The following is a 21,406-nucleotide window of genomic DNA, read 5'->3' on the forward strand; positions in this document are numbered from 1 at the left end:
CAGTCCTTAAAGAAGGACATCATGCTTGGAAAGGTGGAAGGACAGCACAGGAAAGGAAGACCCTGGATGAGATGGATTGACATGATAACTGGGGTAATAGGATTAGGTGTGTCGGAGTCAGTGAGTCTGGCTTAGGATAGGGCAGGGTTCAGAGCTATTTTAAATAGGATCATTGTGAGTCGCAGGTGACTCGATGGCACATAACAACAACATCAACAATAACATAAAGTGTAAGTAAATATTTAAAGTATGCCATGATGTCAATTGCCTCAATGAACTGAACGTTTTCTTTTCCATGAGACTAGGGTCCATGAACTGGGCAATGCTCAGCTACCATCCATGAACATTTTAATCATAGATCTGAGACTCTAAAGGCTTTATAGATTCTAAAGAATCCTGAGAAAAAGGAAGAAGGTGCAGAAGAGAATTTTAAGTCCTCATTGACTCTAAACCTTCTGACACCATGGAGATCAGGTGAACCTCTGAAATTATGCCCCTGAGGTTGTCTTTAAACCCTAAACTAAAAATAGCCTCTGAAGTTTCCTTAAAATAAAATAATTGCTACACTTAACTGGTTAAAAATGTCTACCTTGAGTATCATTCTTTATAAAGAATTCGCTGTACTGGAATCAAAGGAACTCCGGTGTGTAATTTACTGAGCTAGTACCCCAAATGTCTGTGAATTGTAACCACTAGCTGCTTCAGGGGAGAAAGATGGAAGTCTCCTGCAAAGATTTACAGCCTCAGAAACCCAGTTGAGGATCACCATGAGTCAAAATGGATTTGTTGGTAGTAACTTTGGTCACATGGGATGAAAGTGACAACAGCAAGGTGAGAGATTAGATAGAAACCTTAGGAGCCAGTGTTTGTGTAGATGAGGGAGGTGGGGAAGTGTGGTTGCACAAGAGGAAGAAAGAAATTCATGTCATTGGACTGTTTATGAAGAATCTGTTGAATTGGTTTATGCTTTGCTGGATATAGTCCTGGCATCACAGGAGGTTATTGACCTATTAACCGGAAGCTTGGCAATTCAAACCCACCAGCTGCACTGCACTACCAGAGAAAGTTTTGGTGTGAAAACCTATTGGAGGGTCCCCATGGGTAGAAATACCATCAACAGCAGTGGCTTTAGTTTGCTGTGTATGTATTCTTAACAATAGCAAAACAATTTCTTTTTTTATTTCCCCACCCTTTTTGGGTGTAATTTTAATGAAAGTATATAGAAAAGTTGGATTTTCATTCATTCATTGTTTCACATGTTCCTCCCTACCCCCCCAGTTCACTTTAAAAAAAAATGTACTGTTGCACAATCCCCCCCCCCACCTCAGTCCACTTTGCAATGTACCTCTTATTCTGGACTGTTATCATACAAATAATCTGATCATATATTCCTTTAAAGCAGTTTTTTTCCTTTATCTATGCCAATGAAGTGTTCATTATCTATCCTTGCTTTTCCTAATTTCCCCCAATGCCCCATGTCAATCCTGTTTTAGAACAGTGGTGTCCTTTTGTGACTGAGATAGTTCACTCAGCAAAATGTCCTCCAGGGGCACCCATTTTGTGTAATGTTTAGTAGGAGTTCCTTGTTTTTCGGTGTTGTGTAGTATTCCATATGCCATAGTTTTTCTACCCATTTATTTGTTGATATGCCCTTGGCTTGCTTCCATGTCTTTGCTATTGTGAATAATGCAGCAATAAACATGGTACACTTTCTTTTTAAATGAAGTGAAAAAACTAGATGGAAATGATACCCTGCTTTTGGTATTGCTTTATTTCTTTCTTTGCTAGCTTAATGTTATCAAGAGCTGAAAAAAATAAGAAGCACATACGTGAAGACTAAAACGAATGTGTGCCTTTCAGTTCATCATCTTTTCAATCACTTGCCATGCATCTGAGAGCTGGACAATTGATAAGGATGAGAGAAGAAAATTTGATGCCTTTGAGTGGTGACGCTAGAGATGAGTACTAAATATCCTACGGACTTCTAAAAGAACAAACAGCTATGTTTTCGAGAAGGTGAAGCCAGAGTGCTCCTTGGAGGCAGAGATGACAAAAAGCTCCATCTCACATACTTCGGACATGTTGCTAAAAGATAGCCTTCCTTGGAAAGGGGTATCATGCTAGAAAAAGCAGAAGGTGAGTATAAGGTAGGGAGACCCTCAACTACACAGGGACTGCAGCAAAGGACTCAAGTATGACAGGGATGATGAAGAAGGCAGAACAGTGCAGGATTCAGATTTATTGTTCACAGGGTCGCTATGAGTTGCACTAAACTTGAGAGTTCAACAACAAGGTGCACTTAACCCTAACCATGGCATTTTCAATCCATTTTACGCATGTGAAAGCTGAACAATTGACTAGGAAGATTGATGTCTTCATTTACAGTGCTGGCAAAGCACGTTGTGTATACCATGGACTGCAAGAAAAAGAAATAAAGTACGCTCTGGTGGCCTAGTGGTTTGCACTGTTAACCCAAAGACAGTTGGTTAGAATCCATTCGCTGAACCTCAGTGAAAGACTGGCAACCTTCTCGTCGCACAATTTACAGCCTCTGAAAACCCGCTGGAGGATCAGCCATGAATTGGCTCTGACTCCAGGGCAATGAGGTCTCTAAGAGTAATAAAGTAACTGTCTTCCTTCAAAGTGAGAACGGCAAGACTTCTCTCAAATACTTTGACCGTATTAGGGGGGAACCAGTTCCTGAAGGACATTATGCTTGGTGAAGTAGGTCAATGAAAAAAAAAATATTAAGATCTTCATGTAGATGGACTGACTCAGTGATTGCAACAAAGGACTCGAACATGGCAAAGGCTGTGCGGTGGCCTCAAGGCTGCGCAGGATTAGACAACGTTTCCTTTTTTTGTATACAGGGTGTTTCCGTAAGTTGGAATCGACTCCGCCGCATCTAATACACACCACACTGCACACAAACCAAAAGAAGAAATCTTAGTCTGAACTTGTCTAATTCTTGGAGGCCCTGGGTCAGGTCCTGCCATCAGCTGGTGGCTGGGAAGGAAAAGCTACACAAAGAAAGGGGTCCTAAGCTGAAGGAGTAAGCAGTCTGACCCTTAGATCTTCGCGACTCGGCTTTACAGAGCTCTGCACAGGAGACGTGGATTTCAGATCCTGAACCCTGTTGAGGAGTCAGGCGGAAAGAGAGATCTAGATGCCTGAAAACTGCAGCGCTGCGCAGTCTAACAGGCAGGATGGGCGGGGCACTGAGCAGACTGGGTGGAGCCTCGAGCGGATAGGCCGGCTGACTGCGTGTGGATGGGCGTGACCTCTTGTTGGTGGGCGTGGTTTCCGGAAGGAAACACAAGCGTAGGGAGACGAGGATTGGTCTATATCTGGGTGATGGGCGTCGCCGGAATCGGGTCACGGAAGGCGACGCAAAGCAAGTCCTCTGAGTATGAGCCTTGCGGGCTCCGCCTGCGCTTGGTCCAGTGTCTACGTTCACGGCGTCTGAACGCAGGAAGGGCCGGGCATCCTTGGGCTGGCCTGGAGCGGTGCAGGGGCTGCACTGGTGTCTCATTTTCATTTCCTTCCTCTTTTTCTGTCTCGTCCCGAAAACGCACTGTGTACCCCGAACACGTGTAGGGTCCAGCGGATGCCGGGTACGCCTATATGGACGTGTCCCCCAAAGATGTTATCCGTCTCTAAGTTAGTGCGTGAGGGGCGGGAGAAACACTGCTGGGACAGGGAATGTCGGCGGGAGCCTTTCTGCTCACTCTCTTGGCAGGGTTGACCCCTCCCTGCACTCTGTGCCCACCTGGAACAACTTAGCACCCAGGTTAAACGTCTTACGTCCTGGTTTTCAATTGCTTATCTAGACCCTTAAGAGGAGTGATGCAGAACCTTTCAGGGCCCCCTGGAAGCCACAGGCCAGCTCTCGATGCAGTCTGAACCCCACCAGGAAGAGGAGCAGGAGACCCCTTCTCTCCTGTGGGGTTTGGATCCTGTGTTTCTAGCCTTTGCAAAACTTTACGTCAGAGATATCCTGGACCTGAAGGAGTCAAAGCAGGTGCCAGGTAGGTGCCTGGACGGATGCCTTGTGTTGCTTCTGCACACCACACGCACACATACACACTTCACCCCACCCCGTCCTTCCCAGCTTTTCTTGGAGCTGCAGAAAACTCGGCAGAGGGGCTTTGAGAAAAACCTTCTCAGCTGAGAGAATGAGCTAGCTTGAACTTTGTTGTTGGACCTTGTTATGTTCATTGCGGCTCATAGCGATTGCTTGTGATATAGTAGGACTAACCATAATGATACGAATTGGAATTACACATAACCTCTTTTACTGAAATAAATCACCAGCTCTTCAGGAAAGCCTCAGGCTGAGTTCAAACAACTCTTGTCACCAGGGGCTCCTTAGCGTGGACCCTAGAGTGAATCAGTTACTATGCAAATTAAAAACAAGTCATTGTTAGGTGGGAAACAGATGCCAGAGGGAGTGCCCTTTGAACTGAAGGAACGTTCTTACTTGAGACTGAGAAGTTTTTTATTTAAAAATGTTCTATTCTTTTTCTTTGAGTTAGCACATGGCGGGAAGATGGCTGGACTCACGCTCCAAACCCTGTCTCTTTGGTGGCCTGAGTTGTGGCTAATTTTTGGCAAAACTTGGGTTTCTTCTTTGTAAAATGAGAATTAACAATGACTCATTTTCTTAGAGGGTTTAGTTTTTAGTTAATCAGAAATAAATGATGTAGTTTTCTGAGAGGAAGGACATCAACTGGTTTTTTTAAGTTTTCTTTTTGTTCAATCATTGTTGCACATCCCGGTGCTCAGGCCTGCCATGGAATGGGTCCTTAAGAAATAATTGATATGCCAAAACATTTTAAACATAAGGGAGCTCTGGTAGCCTTAGTGAGTAAGGAGTTAGGCTGACCCAGAGGTAGGTGGTTTGAATCCACCAGATGCATCCAGGATAAAGATCCTGTGTGATTTACATCTGAAAACCTGTTGGAGGATTGGCTGTGAGTCAGTTCAGACTCAATGGCAATGAATAACAATGACAATAGCTTTTTAAATAGTTTACAAAACTGCATCTCCTCCTGGGTACTATGATATATAAAAAGTTCAAATAAACTGCTATAAGTGGCACTTTCCAGTCTAGGGTCTTTGAATGGCAAATTGTTAGTCAGAAGTAGGTAAGTGTAAAGAATCCAAGATTTAATGATGTGACTTTTTCACTTTGTCTTTCCAGTTCTGTGTACAAATAAAATTGCATGACCTTATGTCAACTGTTTTCAGCCATACTGATGCTATTAGCCATTCCTTTATCTCCTAATTATTGTTAGAAATGATCAGAGTTTTATTTTCTTGGAAGGCAGCCACCTTCTCCCACAGTTATCTGTTTTCCAGAACATTCTGGTTTTCTTCAGATCTCATCGCAGGAAGAAATTAATTTCCACAAAATGCCAGCCTTATGTAAAGATTGTCAGTGGGTACTCAGGGAAGTCAGTAGGGCCTGTTAGAAGATCTTAACACTTTCTTTGGGTGTAGGACCTTTAGATGTATTCAGAGAAACCAAGGACAACTAGTAGTTGTGATCTTTACTGTATCACTGGTGATAAAAAGTCTTGCTTGGGGGGAGTATGTGTGTGTGGTTTGTTGGTTGGTTTTTAAAAAAAATTTTCATTCATTCATTGTTGCACATTTTCCTCCCCACCACCGTTCACTTTTTTAAAAAAAATATTCATTGTTGTGTAATTTCCTTCCTTTCGCCCATACTCTTCCCACAGTCCACTTTGCTATGCCCCTCTTATTCTGGACTGTTGTCATACAAATAAAGTGTGTGTGTGTGTGTGTGTGTGTGTGTGTATATATATTCCTTTAAAAGAGTTCTTTCCTTCATCTATTCCAGTTTAGTGTTCATTATTTATCACCTCTTTTCCTCCAAACACCCATGTCAGTCCTGTTGTATATTAGTGGTATTAATGCAGTATTTGTCCTTTTGTGACCGAGATATTTCACTTAGCTTAATATCCTCCAGGGTCACCCATATTGTGTAATGTTTTAGGAGTTCCTCGTTTTTCAGTACTGCATAGTGTTCCATTGTGTGAATATACTGTAGTTTTTCTATCCATTCATTTGTTGAGCTGGCACTTGTGTTGCTTCTGTCTCTTTGCTATTGTGAATAACATTGTGGAATTGCTGGGTCAAATGGTGTTTCTATTCCCAACTTTTTGAGAAAGCATATTGTTGCTGTTTTTTAATGAAACTATTTGGTTTAAACAAACTGCAGCTATCTTTTTGCAGAGTGATCTTTAGATTAGACTGCAATGTTCTGAGCGTCCTTGGGAGGCACAGACACTTTGCACTCAGCTATTAGCCCAGAGCTTGGCATCATGAGCTCACCCAGAGTTACTCCAGAGGAAATACCAGTGATCGATCTACTTCCATAAAGATTATAGCCAGGCAAAGCCTGTGCATGTCATTCCTACTAATGGGGTTAGTATCTGCAACCTGGTAAAAGCCCCAGGTAAAAGGGAGGAGCACCAGAAGCCAGGAATCCTATCTCAGGCTGGTCCCCGAGTCAGAAAAGATCTCTGTATCTGTGGGTAAGGTCATCTCTTGCAGGTTCCTCCTTTACTGTTGACATGGCTGTCAACATTTGCCGTCTAGATATTTAAAACAGAGCCTTAAAAAGAGAAGCTTTTGAGTTGTAACCCACTGGCCCCAAAAGTAGTGTTTTGTAACTTACTCAACACTTCTTGTTTTAAAAATACCACTGCCAGTTCATAGGAATGATGACTGGTTTCTTAGAAATGCACTTTCAGAAAAAGTCAATGAAGTCTTTCCTGGGGCTTCTTTTCCCTTTCCTTTTTTTTTTTAGTCCCTCAAAGTATAATATAACATCTAGTCACACAGTGGTTGTTTTCAGGTCGCTTGTTCTAGAAAGCTCAAAAAACCTCATGGCCATCAAGTCAGAACCAACCCATAGCTGACCCTCTGTTGGGTTTCTGAGGCTATAAAATCACCAGGAGGAGATTGTCCATCTTTCGCCCATGGAGCTGCTGGTGGATTCGAACTGCCTGAGAAGCATAGCCTTTGCGTTAGCAGCACAACCCTCTATGGACTGAGCTACCTGAGCTCCTTCTTGTTCTGTGAGGAGCTACATTTAATTTTTACAAGTAGAAAGTAGAGTTAACCCAAATGTAGCTGGGAAAAACTGATTTTCTCTTTATTGCACTCACGTAAGCTGCTTAAGAGTGAAACTTGCTACTTATGATTCTTGTGGAACAAATCATCTAAATTTGGCAGGGGTTCCTTTTCATCAAGGGCTGATTCTTAAGTCTGGAATTTCAGTAAGCAACATGCCATTGACTTTTTTCACATCCACGTCCCCTCCCTCCCCACACACAATTAACATTTAATAAAGCAAATGGTGTTCTCTGACTTAGAACACATTCAAGTTACTTATAAAATAAGTGAATTTTTACCTTTATTCCCCCCCCATCCCAATTGCAGGTATATTTTTTTACAATGGGCATCCAATAAAACAGGTCGATGTCTTGGGCACTGTAATCGCGGTGAGAGAACGAGATGCTTTCTACAGTTATGGAGGTAAGAGCATTTACATCAGCAGTTTGGTTTATGCATAAGGACCTCACTTAACAGAAAGCGGAATGTTAAGCAGCTGCAGCCTCTGGGAGCAGCTGGGGGATTCTCACTAAACCCATGCAGTGGACTTTTCAGATATAAGGAATGAGATGCTATAAGGACTATAGTCTTGGCCCATGAACCACAGCAGATACTAGGCTTGGGACCTAAAGGGGCTTTAGTTAGCATCCTTTCTCATTATAAAATGATTGCAATGATGTGTGTGATTAATCCTCACCAAACATTTCCCTCAGAGTGGGTGTCTTCGAACAAGACACATCTGTGGGCTCTGAGAAAGTGAAAAGCAGCTGAATGTTCAATGAATTGAGTAGAAGTATTTTTAAGTTTTAACTCTTGGGTAGCCATGGAAATGGAGAGCTGCTTCTCTCTCTGAGGTTCTCAGACTCACCTTGACTCTTGGTGCTCTGCCTGGCTCACCACAAACCCCTGCTGACAAGGCTTCCTGCTCATGCTGTCTGACTCAGCCCACAGCTAGAAAAGAAAGACCCACGGCCCAGGTGGTTCTAGAAAGGATGTGATGCTGCCCAGCCTGAGAGGGTGCTGGGTAGCCTTGTAGGGCTGGACATCTCTGAGCCTCCCCACAGGCAGACTTCAGGTTCATGGCATGGGCTGTCCAAAGCAGAAGTCACAGGTGTCGGTGACCCTATGCCCAGGGTATGTAGAACACCTGACAGCAGCTCTGGTTCACACCTGGAATGCTGGGGGCTGTAGGCAAGACCACAGTGACCTCACTTTTTCTAGATCAATGTTCATTTCACCCTCCAATTATAAGTCTAGATTTTAAAATAGCCAGAGTAGTGGTATGCATAGAGGTGTCTTTCTTTAAAACTGAGAAAACATCTAATGATTTTTTTAATTGTGATTTTAATGAAAGTTAACAGAAAAGTTGGCTTTTCATTCATTCATTCATTCATTCTTGCACATTTTCCACCCAATCCTTCAGTTCAATTTCTTAAAAAATATTCATTGTTACATCATTTCCTCCTTTCCCACACTCTCACTCCACGTTGCTACGCACCTCTTAGTCTAGACTGTTGTCATACAAATAATACCTAACCATATATTCCTTTGAAACAGTTCTTTCTTTCATCTGCTTCAACACAGTGTTCATTATTTATCCCCACTTATCTTAGCTTTTCCCCAATCCCCACGTCAGTCCTATTTTATAACAGTGTCATTATGCAGCATTTGTCTCTAGTGATTTTTTTTAAAAGTATACTTAATTTATTATAAATTAAGATTGAAAACTAGAAACTATTCTAGTAAATTACATAAAGGTCATTTGTCATCATTACCGGATGCCTTCAAGTCTGTTCCAACTCCTATCAATGCTTTGTCTGGTCATGTAAAATACTGCCTTGGCCCATGTCATCCCACAGTCATTGGTGTGTTAGAGTCCATGGGTGTAACTGTCTCCAAGACTGGTCCCTCCTAATGACATGTCCAAAGTAACTGAGATGTAGTTGATCCACAGTACAAAATCCAGCCAAGTTTTACCTCCATGGATGCTGTTGAATTACTGTAAAAGGAGCAAGTGCAGCAGGGGATAGCCCTATCTGACCTCTACTAGCACCACAATGGGGAAGTATCTCCATCATTAGCATCCACAACACAGTACCAATTCCCATGATGCCCTACTCCCACACCTCTTTCTGCTAACTCCAACACCAATCTTACTGCTTTACTGGGTTCAAAATCCGTTGCAGTATCCCAAGAGCACACAGAACCATATTCACAATTACGGGGTATATTAGGCAAGTTAACAGGATACAGTTTTTCAGTCAGGACAGTTTCCAAAGTGTGCCTTCAGCCCTTCAGCTTCAATCTCATGGCTTCAGACCAGTGTTGCAAAGCTTTTAGTATTGCCAATTATGACTTCCCTGATTCCTCCAGCAAACTTGAGTGAAGGCTCCTGGTTCTGGTTCAGTGGGGTAACTACATGCGAAGGCAATAATATATGCTGTTATTTGTGCATTTTAGTTTTTGGAAGTAAAACGTCTAGGATTTATTTTGCTATAAAGACAGTTCTTGTCTCCTGCTTTAAACGTAGCTCTATTACCTCTATTATTCAACTGAGCAATCATGGTTTTTGCCTTGTTTCTTCAGTGTCTTAATTTCTTCTGTATTAGGTGTACTTTTCCAAATCTAGTCAATTTTTTAAAAATTATCAAGCCCACTGATCTCATGCTTAGCAATCCTACCCTGAGTTTATCAGAAATTACACAGAGAGAAAAATAGCTGCCTCACATAGCAAACATTTCCAAATTTCTCCCCAGGTCCCAAACCCAGTGCAGCAGTAATTGCTTGTTTCTTTGACCTGAGGAATAAGATAAGCCAAAGTGGTATTATTTTTATGGGGTGGATATAATAATTTCTGTCATGTCAAAGGAAAGTGCAGACCCAAAGGCTGGGAGTGCTATGTCTTGGTCAGTCAACCAGCTAGTGAGGGAGCGAATGGTGACAGACTGCTACAGAGCCAGTCCTTGTGCCTCTGACCACAGACCAGGTGACGCTGTCTTGTTCCCGGCCAGGAGAGAGAGGCTGACTTCACAGGTCAGCAGTCATTGAGATTGACCACACTATTTTTAGGAGGGCAGGATAGACAAGAATCATTAGTACCCTTGAGATGGTGTAAGTGAAATGTTGAAATCATGACATTGAGCTTGTAAGTCACCTTAACATGTGCAGACAATCAGTTTGCACTGGTGTGCGGTGAGAGATCGTTCCTGAAGGTGGAAGGAGGATTTGATCTGGATTTGACCCACCAGGCTATTGAAAACTGCTGTCTTTTAATATGACAAATGCAGTGACCATAGACAGATTGACCAGCAATGCCAAATCTGTTTTCTACTTTTTGATATTTTTCTTGCAGTAGATGATAGCACTGGAGTTATAAACTGTATCTGCTGGAAAAAGCTGGACAAGACAGAGTCTTCATCAGGTAATTAATTTCCTCATCAGGTAATTAATTTTATTTGCCATTCTACTTTATTGGGAAGCTTTCAGTAGACACTACTCAAGAGAACTGCGGGGCTAAAATGTGTGCATTATCCATTTGACCAAGAGCTTTGGTTTCTTCTCTGAAAACTGCCTCCATGATGGTGAAGCCGCTTGTTTTTTCTCCATCTCTGTGGAGCTTATTTTGTTCTGTGTCCATGGAGATGTAAGATACTGTCTTTGTTGTTGTTATGTTGTGTAATACTATCAAGTCAGAACGAACCCATAGCTGACCCACCAGCAAGTTTTCAGTCTATAAATTGCATGGGAAGATTGCTCATCTTTCTCCCACAGAGCAGCTGGTGGATTTGAACCCTGTGCCTTTGGGTTGTTTGGGCAACTCTTTACCACTAGGTCACCAGAGCTCCCTAAGTAGGATTCTGGGGGGAGGTGCTAATTACTAAGTGGTTCAAAATTGGGAAGGGTGTACGCCAGGGATGTGTCCTGTTTCCATACCTTTTTAACCTGTATGCAGAGCAGATTATCCAGGAGGCTGGGCTCTATGAGGAGAAGTGTGGCATCAGGCTTGGTGGAAGATCTATTAACAATCTGCATTATGCAGATGACACAGCCCTGATTGCTGAAACTGAGGAAGACCTCATGCACTTGCTGCGGAGGGTCAAGGACTGCAGCCTTCAGTATGGACTGAGGCTCAGTGTTAAGAAGATAAAGATTCTCGCCACTGGACCAATTGGTAGCATCAGGATGGATGGCGAAGAGATTGAGATTGTTCACAGCTTCAGTTTGCTCGGCTCCACGGTCAACACTCTTGACACCAGCAGTCAGGAAATAAAAAAGCATATTGCGATGGGAAAGTCTGCTGTTAGGCACCTCTCTAAAGTACTCAAGAGCAACAGTGTCTCTCTGGAGACTAAAGTGCGCCTGATACAGGCCATGGTCTTTGCAATCACTTTTTATGCATCAGAGAGTTGGACAATGACTAGGGAGGACAGAAGGAGAATTGATGCCTTTGAGCTGTGGTGCTGGAGAAGCGTATTGAATGTACCATGGACTGCCAAGAAAACAAACAGATTCATCCTGGAGAGGATTAAACCAAGCTACTCCTTGGAGGCAAGGATTCTGGGGCTTCATCTGACATACTTTGGGCATGTTGCAAGGAGGGACAAGTCCTTGGAGAGGGACATCATGCTTGGCAGGGTGGAGGGACAGCGCAGAAGGGAAAGACCCTCTATGAGATGGATTGATTCAGTGACTGGGGTAATTGGGATGGGTGTGTCAGAGGCAGTGCGATTGGCACAGTATAAAGCAGGGTTTAGGGCTGTTGTACATAGGTTTGCTATGAGTCAAAAACGACTCGACGGCACATAACAACAACAACAACAGTTATATAAACAAGATGATTTAGGCTAACCATCACTCAAGGCAGAACTCCCCTGAGCCTTCCAAAGAGGGTCTTGAAGACTTCTCTTTAGTGGATTTCCACTAACTTCTATACTGATATGAGCCACATTTTTTTAAAACATATCTAATGTGTTCAGACAAACATACCAGTTGTCCCTAAGCTTGATCAGACGTTAACTATTATTACATATAAACCAAAATGTGGGACAAGGATGGGCAATCTCTTCCCATACGATTCACTGCCTCTCAAAACCTGCTGGAGGGTCAGGTATGGGTTGGTTCCAACTCGATGGTACACAACATAAACCAACAAGGCACTTACAAATTGGGTATTGAAGACACTTAGTATAACTGAAACGGCATTTGGTTTAGTTGAATATATGTGTATTGATCATTCTTGAGTTCCTTTTCAAGACTCCCTGGTGTTTGCAATAGTGAAATGCATGGTGACTGCGACTGGAGATAGTGTAAGGTTGGGGGTTTGAACCCACCCAACAGCCTTGTGGGAGAAGGACTTGCTGATCTAAAGTGTCAAGATTAGAGCCAAACAAACTCTCTGAGCAGCTTCACTGCTCATGTATAGAGGGTTGCTGTGAAATGAAATGAACTCAAGGCTGTCACCCAGTAAGATTCCTTTTCAGGTTGCCTAAGATCATGATATTGAAGGAAATATGCAGGGTGACACTAGAGAAGCTCCCAAAACTAGGACCACTTTTTCCTGTGTCCTAGAACATACAGTATGGTGTCACGCATGGTGAGATTGTTCCATAAATGTAGTTGAGTATCTAATATCTAGTATCTGTCTCTTTGTGCTTGCTTGACTAGCGTTTGGAGTAATTTCTTCTTCCCTTTTTGCCATTGCCAAAGGAAATTGTCAGATCTCAACTTCCTCTTTTGACTATACAGATTAATGTAATCTTCATTTTCTTAACTTGCTCATTCATTAGGATTTGGCTATAGTTTTCGTGCAACTCTGATAGTCCCACATCTTAACTTGAGAACACTTCAGTTGTGGCCTAGGGGATAAAGAGTTGTGCTGCCTTCCAAAGGCAGACAGTTCGAATCCACCAACTGCTCTTTGGGAGCAGTCTCCTCCAATGAGGTTTACAGCCTCTGAAACCCAGTAGACAATCAGCTCTGGGTTGGTTCCACCTTGACAGCACATAACAACAGTAACAACAATTTGTATAGAAGACTTTGTAGCTAAAAAGAATTCAGAGTAGAGGAGGGGGCATGAAGAAAATACTCAACAAGAGGAAAATGATATGATTTTAAAAAGAATTAAAAGGACACCAGGTTTTTCTGCTGGTGTTTCATAGGTAAGACATAACCTATTAGATAATCAGAGATTGGGGCTTTCGAGATGCCTAAGTATTAAAATAATTTGCAGATTTATGGTTGCTATATTGTTACAGTTTTTAATCAGAAAATGTGCTTTGATTTTACTTACTTATTTCAACCTAGAGAGAGATCAGTAAATTTTATATATAATAGACCAGATAGTAAATATTTTCAGGGTTTGGGGGACATGTAATCTGTGTCTCAACTATTCAGCTCTGCCATTTAACACAAAAGCAGACATAGGCAATATGTAAACAAATAGAAATGCTGATGTTTCAATAAAACTTTACTTACCTGCGAGCTGAAAGATTAGATGATGTTTGTCTATCAGTAACAAGCCTTCTAATTAAAGCCACAACAGATGGGACCTGGTAGACACTGGGGACAGTGCAGAACTCAGATTCTTAAAAGTCCTGATTTGATAGACAATTGAGACTAGAGATGGTCCTGAATTTGTTTCCCTGAGATAGTCTTTAAATATTGAAGCAAAATTACCCCCAATGCCATCATTTCATGAAATACAGATTGGAACACAAATGATAAATATTATCCATGAATACCTCCCCTCTGCCATAGTCAGTTCTAACTTCTGGTGACCCTCTATGACAGAAATGCCCCATAGTTTCCAACGTTTTAAATCTTTTTTCCCCTCACCCACCCCATAAATCTTGATGATAGTAGACTGCTTCATCTTTTCTCCCATAAAGCTGCTGGTGGGTACCAACCTTTTGTTTAGTAGCCCAACACTTGACCAACTCCTTTCTGTAAGGCTGATACCTGTTAAAAAAGCCATCAAAAAAGACAAACAAAAATATATGAGGACAAAATGTCAGTAGTTACTCTAAAGCAAAAGATGAGAAGGGGTAGGGCAACTGGAAGACTGAAAATAGAACAACCAGAATATAATTAAAGACAGTGTGATACATTGGGGAAAATATAACATCACTGAAAATGTATCTAGAAGTTGTCAAGTGATAACCAAATCTGCTGTGTAAATTTTTACTGCTGTGTGCTGTGGAGCTGAAACCAACTCATAGCTGACCCTCCAGTAAGTTTTCAGAAGCAGTAAATGGCCAAGGAGGAGAATGCCCATATTTCTCCCATGGAACAGCCAGTGGATTAGAAACATAGACCTTTAGGATTGCAGCACAGCTTCTTACCACTAGGCCAACAGAACGCCCTAAATTTTTACTGTTGTTGTGTACCGTCGAGTCAGAACCAATCCATAGCTGATCCTCTGTTGGGTTTTCAGAGGCAGTTAATCACACGGGAGGAGAGTGCCCATCTTTTGCCTGAAAATTTTTACTAGCAAAAAAATTTTAAAAATTATTTACAAAATAATCAAGCCATAGCATAGTTTAGCCTGTGAACTGTAGTTTACAGACCCTGTTTCAGTTATTGTGTTTTTCAGAATTAACACACTCTAAAAGAAATATCACCATAAAATATTATAAAGTTCATATACTTAGTAATTTCTTAGACAAAAGAACTTTTGTAGTAATGAGAGTGAGATTTTTAAAATATCATCAAGTAAATGCATAGATGAACAGTCCCAATGGGAGTAACTAATTGAAAATCACTTAGAGAATTTACATAGAGGAGAAAGCCTAAAAACTATTCTCATGTTATCTATGAAGTTAGGTTTTAAATTGTTCCCAAATAGCCCATTCTCTCCTTTTAATTTAATTGTGCTCATTTAAAAGCTTTCTGTTGAAAAGCGGTCAATGAAGACTAATTTTTAAAATAAAATTTAGTCAGAGTGAAAATCGTGTTCCAGTCAGTTGAAGTACATGAATATAGCATTAACTCCTAAATGTTGTGTTAAATTTGGACTCAGCTTTAAGAGTAAATGTAGGAAAGCTTGACTCTTAATATTAGAATTTTAGAGGTTTATCTGTCGGGTGGAATAGCTGCTTAGAAGGAAAGCAGGTCCATCAGGCCCTAACCATCTCATTATAGGATGTGGCGTGAGCCCTTTTTCAGCAATGTGGCTTACCCTTGAAAGGAAAGCTGGGCTTTATTTTTCCTCAGACTAGACTTTGATAATGCAGTGGGGCTATATTAAAGCCACACACATGCAGTAATTCTGTTACAGATTCCCTAGGTAACTCGGACACGTAATAATGTCATGGTTTCATTTGGTATTACATGACAAGAGACAGTGCAGTTGGCACAGGACAGAGCAGAGTTTAGGGCTGTTGTACATAAGGTCGCTATGAGTCGCAAGCGACTCGATGGCACATAACAACAACAACAACACATTATTGAGAATATCCACAGTAGAACATGCACCAGCTCAATAGTGTTTACATGTACAATTCATTGACACTGACAGCATTAATAATAGCAGAAACGGTGTATGGGGCAAAGGAAGTATGAGAATTCCAACTACATTAGATTTTACAAGATTGCTCAGTAGACCAAAGAAATATTCACTCTCTTGTAGAAACTCTACATGTGACAAACTAGAAATACTGCAACAACCATTCCCTAGGTGATGCAAACGATGGAAGTTTGTTGCTGCTAACTGAAAGACTGATAGATGAAGTCCACCCAATGCTACGTTGGGACAAAAATCTGACAATCTATTTGAAAAATAACCAGTCGTCGAAGCTCTTCTGCCCTAACACACACGGGTTGTCAGGAGCTAGACTTAACTACACCACAGCCGGTGGTGGGAGTGGGATGTGAGAAATTAGAAATAATACAACCGTAGAAAAGAAATCAGCAGTTAGCATATGTTGCTCGGCGGCAGAGATGACAGTATTTTTTTAAACAAGAATGAACCTAAAAAAAAAAAAGTAAGAAAGAATGAACCTAAAGAAGATAGAATTGATACAGGGTTTAATATGTTAAGCTCCCTTAAATCCTTAGTTGTTTAAGTGAAGACAGCTATCAAGAGACACAAGACTTTTTCCAAAAGATTTTTCCAAATTTTCTGTGCAAGAAAATGAACTCAGTCATTTAAAAAAAAAGAAGAAGTCAATTGATGGAATGCAGGTAATAAGGATAACAGGTATGGCTTTCCTAAAACTTTTAAGAAATTAACAGTGTTGAAAAAAAATGAACAGGTTATACATGGAAAAAATACACGGTGTATCATTTTATTTAAAAACACATAGAGTATCTTGTCATGTAATACCAAGTGAAACCTTGACATTATTACGTGTCCGAGTTACCTAGGGCATCTGTAACAGAATTACTGCATGTGTATGGCTTTAAAGAACAGACATTTTTCACACAGATCTGCGGCTTAAAGACCAAATTAGGCTCCCAGCCAAGTCGCTTTCTTCCTTGGTTCCTTGGCAGTGCTCACCTGGCAGGTGTTGGCAGTAGGGTGTACTGCAGAGTCAACTGACCCACAGCTGACCCTCTGGCAAATTTTCAGAGGCAGCTAATCTCACAGGGAAGAGATTATCCATCCTTCTCCCATGGAGCAGCTGGTGGCCTCCAACCACATGCCTTTGGGATTGCAGCACAGCTTCTTGCCACTAGGCCACCAGAGCTCCCTAGCATGTGTTGCCACCTGTGTACTTGGATCTCTGGATCTGTGACTCAGAAGTGATGAGTTGGAGGCTTCACCCTGCATTGGTATGACTTCCACTGACTGATAGATTAATTGATTACATTATATTGCACTGAGGAAGGTGATTTCATTATCTTACATCCACAAGTGTAGAGATCAAGATTGCAAGACAGAAAAAGAATTGATGCCTTTGAGCTGTGGTGCTGGAGAAGAGCACTGAACATCCCATGGTCCATCAAGAGAAAAACAGATAGATATGTCTTGGAGAGGGTGCAGCCAGAATACTCACTGGACACAGGAATGATGAGGCTTTGCCTCACAAGCTTGGAGCATGTTGCTAAGAGGGGCTGCTCCTTGGAGAAGGACATGATGTTGGGAAGGGTGGAGGGTCAGCAAAAGAGACCCTCAACCAGGTGGATTGACACAGTGACTGCTGCAGTGGACTCTTGTATGTCAGGAAGTATGAGGTGCTGCAGGACAGAACAGGTTCAGATCTTTTGTTCATAGGGTCACTATGAGTCACACTTGACTCGATGGCACCTAACAACAACAACAACAACCTAATAAACTATTGAAAATCCACATGACAGAAGCCAGTGTAGGAGCCATCAGTGTGCATGTGTTGCTGGTGCCACCATGGAAGAGTGGTTTGGTTCTTTCTGGAAGCCATTCTGGTGATCCATGTTGTTAGATACCATCGAGTTGGCCCAACTTCTGCCACCTTCCTACAACAGAAGGAAGCACTGCTTGATTCCGCACCCATCTGGAGCCGTGCCTGAGCCCATGGTTGCAGCCACTGTGTGTGTCTCATTGTGGGTCTTCCTCTGTTTCACTGCTCCTCCGCTTCGCCCAGAATGGTGCCCTTTTCCTGACCTGGTCCCTCCCAATAACATATCCAGGACGAGTGAGACAAAGCTTATCATTCTCACATCTAAGCAGTGTTCTGGCTGGAAATTCCTTTCTGCCCTTTCATCCAACATTATGTTGGTTTTACTAGAAAACTCCCTCACAAATGTTGCATGCACATTGTGTTCATATTTTCTCTCTTTCCAGCTCAAACAGCTGCTGCTGCTGCTCCAAGCTCAGCAAGAGATGTGGGCTTAACTTCACAGCTTAAGAAGTTGCAAGAAGCCATTAAGCAGAGAACAAAAATAGAAATTGGTGACATTGTCCGAATCAGAGGCTATGTCCGCATGTACAGAGAAGAGCGAGAAATTCATGCAACCACATATTGTGAGCATAGAATATTTCTGCCAGTTGGTTGTTAATTCTGTGTGTGTATCCACTAAACTCTTGTGTAGCCAAAATTAAACTTTCTAGAAGGTCAAATGAGAATATATAACTAATGCCGGAAATTACATTACATAATTTACTATGTTGCATAGCATACTTTGTTTAGAAATGTAGCATTCTTAATAGTATTTTGAAGATAAATCTCTAAATTAGGAAATATAGTGAAGGCCTTACTGTATACAATGTCTCATTTTATTTTGGATAACCTAGTAGAGTTTCTAAAGGTTTTAAATTAGTTTGGAACCCTAGAATGTGAGGTTCCACCTTTCTATCCATGAAGACAAAATGGTCTCATTCTTTCAGATTGTGGGGGTTTCTTGACTATTATTGGATCCCTTCACTTTAAACGGAACTGCTAATCAGAACTAGTTGAGTAGCGTCCTTAGCACTGTTGTGGCTGGTTTTCAATTAGCAATCTCAAGGAAGGGTCCTGATAGCCACTAGAGTAACAGATGCGTTAGTAAGGTAATGTGCTTTCCCCAGTCCTAAGCCGCTCTCTGGCAAAGCCTTTGCCGCTTAGGGAATCCAGTTCTGTCTCACAGGATAATTGGGAACCACTTAGTGCTTTGAGACTGTAATGATTTTTTTGGCCTCTGCATGGAAGAGATCCATTGAGCTTCTTAGCAGCAATTTGGGCATAGAAAGTAATTATTTTAGTGTCATTTCTGTGGCATCTTTCCCCCCTGACTTGTTAGACAAAGTGGATGATCCTGTGTGGAGCATTCAGATTTCAAGGATGCTTGAGCTGCCTGCTATCTACAGAAAAGTTTATGACCAGCCTTTCCGTAGCCTGGCCCTAGAGAAAGAAGCAGCAGTAAGGTAAGTTGGGACTTCTCACTGCGAAAAATGTGGCCACAGCCGTGAAGCCAAATGATAGGAGCCCAGATGCTGTGGGGTTGGCCAGGGCTCAACCCCTGCGTTATGTGTGTATCCACTTTTCTTATATGTAAATGGCAATAATAATAGTACAGAGTTTGTAGGATTATTGTGTGACAATTGTTGTTGTGTGTTGTAGAGCCAGAACTGACTTACAGCTGACCCTTTGGCGGGTTTTTAGAGATGGCCTGTCCTCTCCTGCAGAGCAGCTGGTGGATTCGAACCACATGCCTTCAGGATTGCAGTGCTGCTTTTTGCCACGAGGCTACCACAGCTCCCTGCGTGAAAATTAGTTATATATGTATAATTGTAATCCCTAAAGAAGTGAGAGTACAGAAAAAAATATTTGAAAAAATAAATAATGGCTGAGATTTTTTCCAAATTTTGCAAAAATGTTAAAATGCCAAAATCCAAGGAGTTTAATAAAACCTGAAGAAACAAAAAGAAAACAATACCAAGGCACATTAATAATAACTGAAACTACCTCAGAGGTCCCCAGCCAGGGGTGATTTTGCCCTGTCAGGGGACATGTCATAATGTCTGGATTGGTTTGATTTGGTTGTTTAAAACTGTTTTGGAGAAAAGCTACAGACGAAAGGTCAATAATGTTGTTAAATATTCAGTAACTCACAGGGCAGCCTCCACAATGAAGGATGATCCGTTTTGATACTTCAAATAGTGCTGAAGTTGAGAAACACTAATAAACTGCCATTATCAAACCACTTTAAAACCACTGCTAAGGAAAATCTTAAGATCATCTTCTTGACATGTATTCTTTATTCTTGACAAAATAGAAAATGAAAGACACAGGGATATGTGACTTTTTGTAACTAACTGACCATATTGCAAACTAGGCGGGGTGGGGCACCTAGAAGTAAATGCCTCTAGGCCTTCAGAGCTGTTTAGAGCAGATTTCAGAACATAAGGATGGTTGCTCACATCCTTGTGAAAAGCCCTGTAACCTGTAGTGTGGAGTTAATGATGTGATGTGTTTTCACTGTTAGACTGTACCACACAGACCAACTGGTTCTGACTCTTGGTGACCCGGTCTGTGTTCGAGTGGACCTGTGTTCCATAAGGTTTTCAATGGCTGATTTTTCAGAAGTAGAATGCCAAGCTGCTCTTCTGAGGTGACTCTAGGTAGACTTGAACTTGCAATGTTTGTGTTACCTCCAAGCATACGGTTCACATCATACAGGAACTCCCATGATAATTAGTGCATGTTGAATTACAAGTTTGTGTTTTTGGAGCCCTAGGCAGCACTGTGAAACAATACATGTAGAATTCCGTAAGGACTGCATAACAGGGATGCAAGTAGAGGATGTCATGGTGAGTCAGATAAGTCAATCACAAGAAGACAAATAGTGTATGAAATCACTGTTTTAAAAAAATAAACACACACAGCATCATTGCATTTTTACCAGGTATGGGCTGGGAGAAGGGAATAAAATTAGTGAATAGATTACAGACGGGTGTGGGAGGGGAATACAAATTAGTAAATAGATGATAGGTACATAAGATGAGAGACACAAAAAGCAGTGTACAGTTGGGGGTGATGGATGCCATCACTGAAGAAAGACACAGTGAGCGAGGTACAGAGAGGTTGGTGGGCATCAGTTACAGGGGGAGTGTGATTATGTTGCGTGTGTTGAAATTTATGGCATTTAACAAAATGTGTATAAATGGTTGAAAGAAAATGAACTTGTTTTGTAAACCTTCATTTAAATCACAGTTTATAAAATTGTGCATGCATACGTATCATAAAAGTTTAAATATAAAGGAGTTCTGGTGGCCTAGTGGCAAGAAGCTGCACTGCAATCCCAGAGGCCCGTGGTTCGAATCCACCTGATGCTCTGCTGGAGAAGGAGGGGCAATCTCCTCCTGTACCATTCACATCCAGTTTGGCAGTACACACACACAAAAATAATAAAATTTTAAAAAATTTATTTAAAAAGTTTAAATATGCTATTATAAAAGACAAAGGCATAAGATTGTATATCAAATACTCTCTCTGTTGGGGGGGAGGAAAGTGCAACAATGAAAGAATGGAATTCCAAAATCTCTGTAGATGTTCATTGAAATTAATAAAAAAAAATAAATAAAAAACCAAACCAAAACAAAAAAACCTTACTATGCTGTCATATTAAAATATTTGCTAAAACAACTGTTGTTGACCTAAAAAAAAAAAAACCACCAAAAAAATGCTCTCTGTAGTAAGAAACTAACCCAAGAGAAAGAAGAATTTGGTAAGAAAGCTGAGTTGCAATCCCGAAGGCACACAGTTCGAATCCACCAGCTGCTCCTCAGTAGAAGGACGGTCTCTTCCCATTAACTGCCTCAGCCTGATGGTATAAAACACCAGTATATACATAAGAGCTCTAGTGACCT

General features: G+C 41.5%; 1 protein-coding gene across 1 annotated transcript in view; it reads left to right on the plus strand.

Annotated features, from left to right (window-relative positions):
• The first annotated feature begins 3,892 nt into the window (after positions 1-3,892).
• Positions 3,893-21,406, plus strand: part of OBFC1 (oligonucleotide/oligosaccharide-binding fold containing 1) — a 31,691-nt gene continuing 14,177 nt past the window's right edge. The window contains exons 1-5 of the mRNA XM_006879956.1: positions 3,893-4,028; positions 7,471-7,566; positions 10,496-10,564; positions 17,912-18,082; positions 18,838-18,961. Coding sequence (XP_006880018.1) covers positions 3,893-4,028; positions 7,471-7,566; positions 10,496-10,564; positions 17,912-18,082; positions 18,838-18,961 — 596 coding nt within the window. The remainder of the gene's footprint in view (positions 4,029-7,470; positions 7,567-10,495; positions 10,565-17,911; positions 18,083-18,837; positions 18,962-21,406) is intronic.

Source organism: Elephantulus edwardii, unplaced genomic scaffold (genome assembly GCF_000299155.1).
Source record: "Elephantulus edwardii isolate Elephantulus edwardi_28Jun2011 unplaced genomic scaffold, EleEdw1.0 scaffold00006, whole genome shotgun sequence".
Classification (NCBI taxonomy): Eukaryota; Metazoa; Chordata; class Mammalia; order Macroscelidea; family Macroscelididae; genus Elephantulus; species Elephantulus edwardii.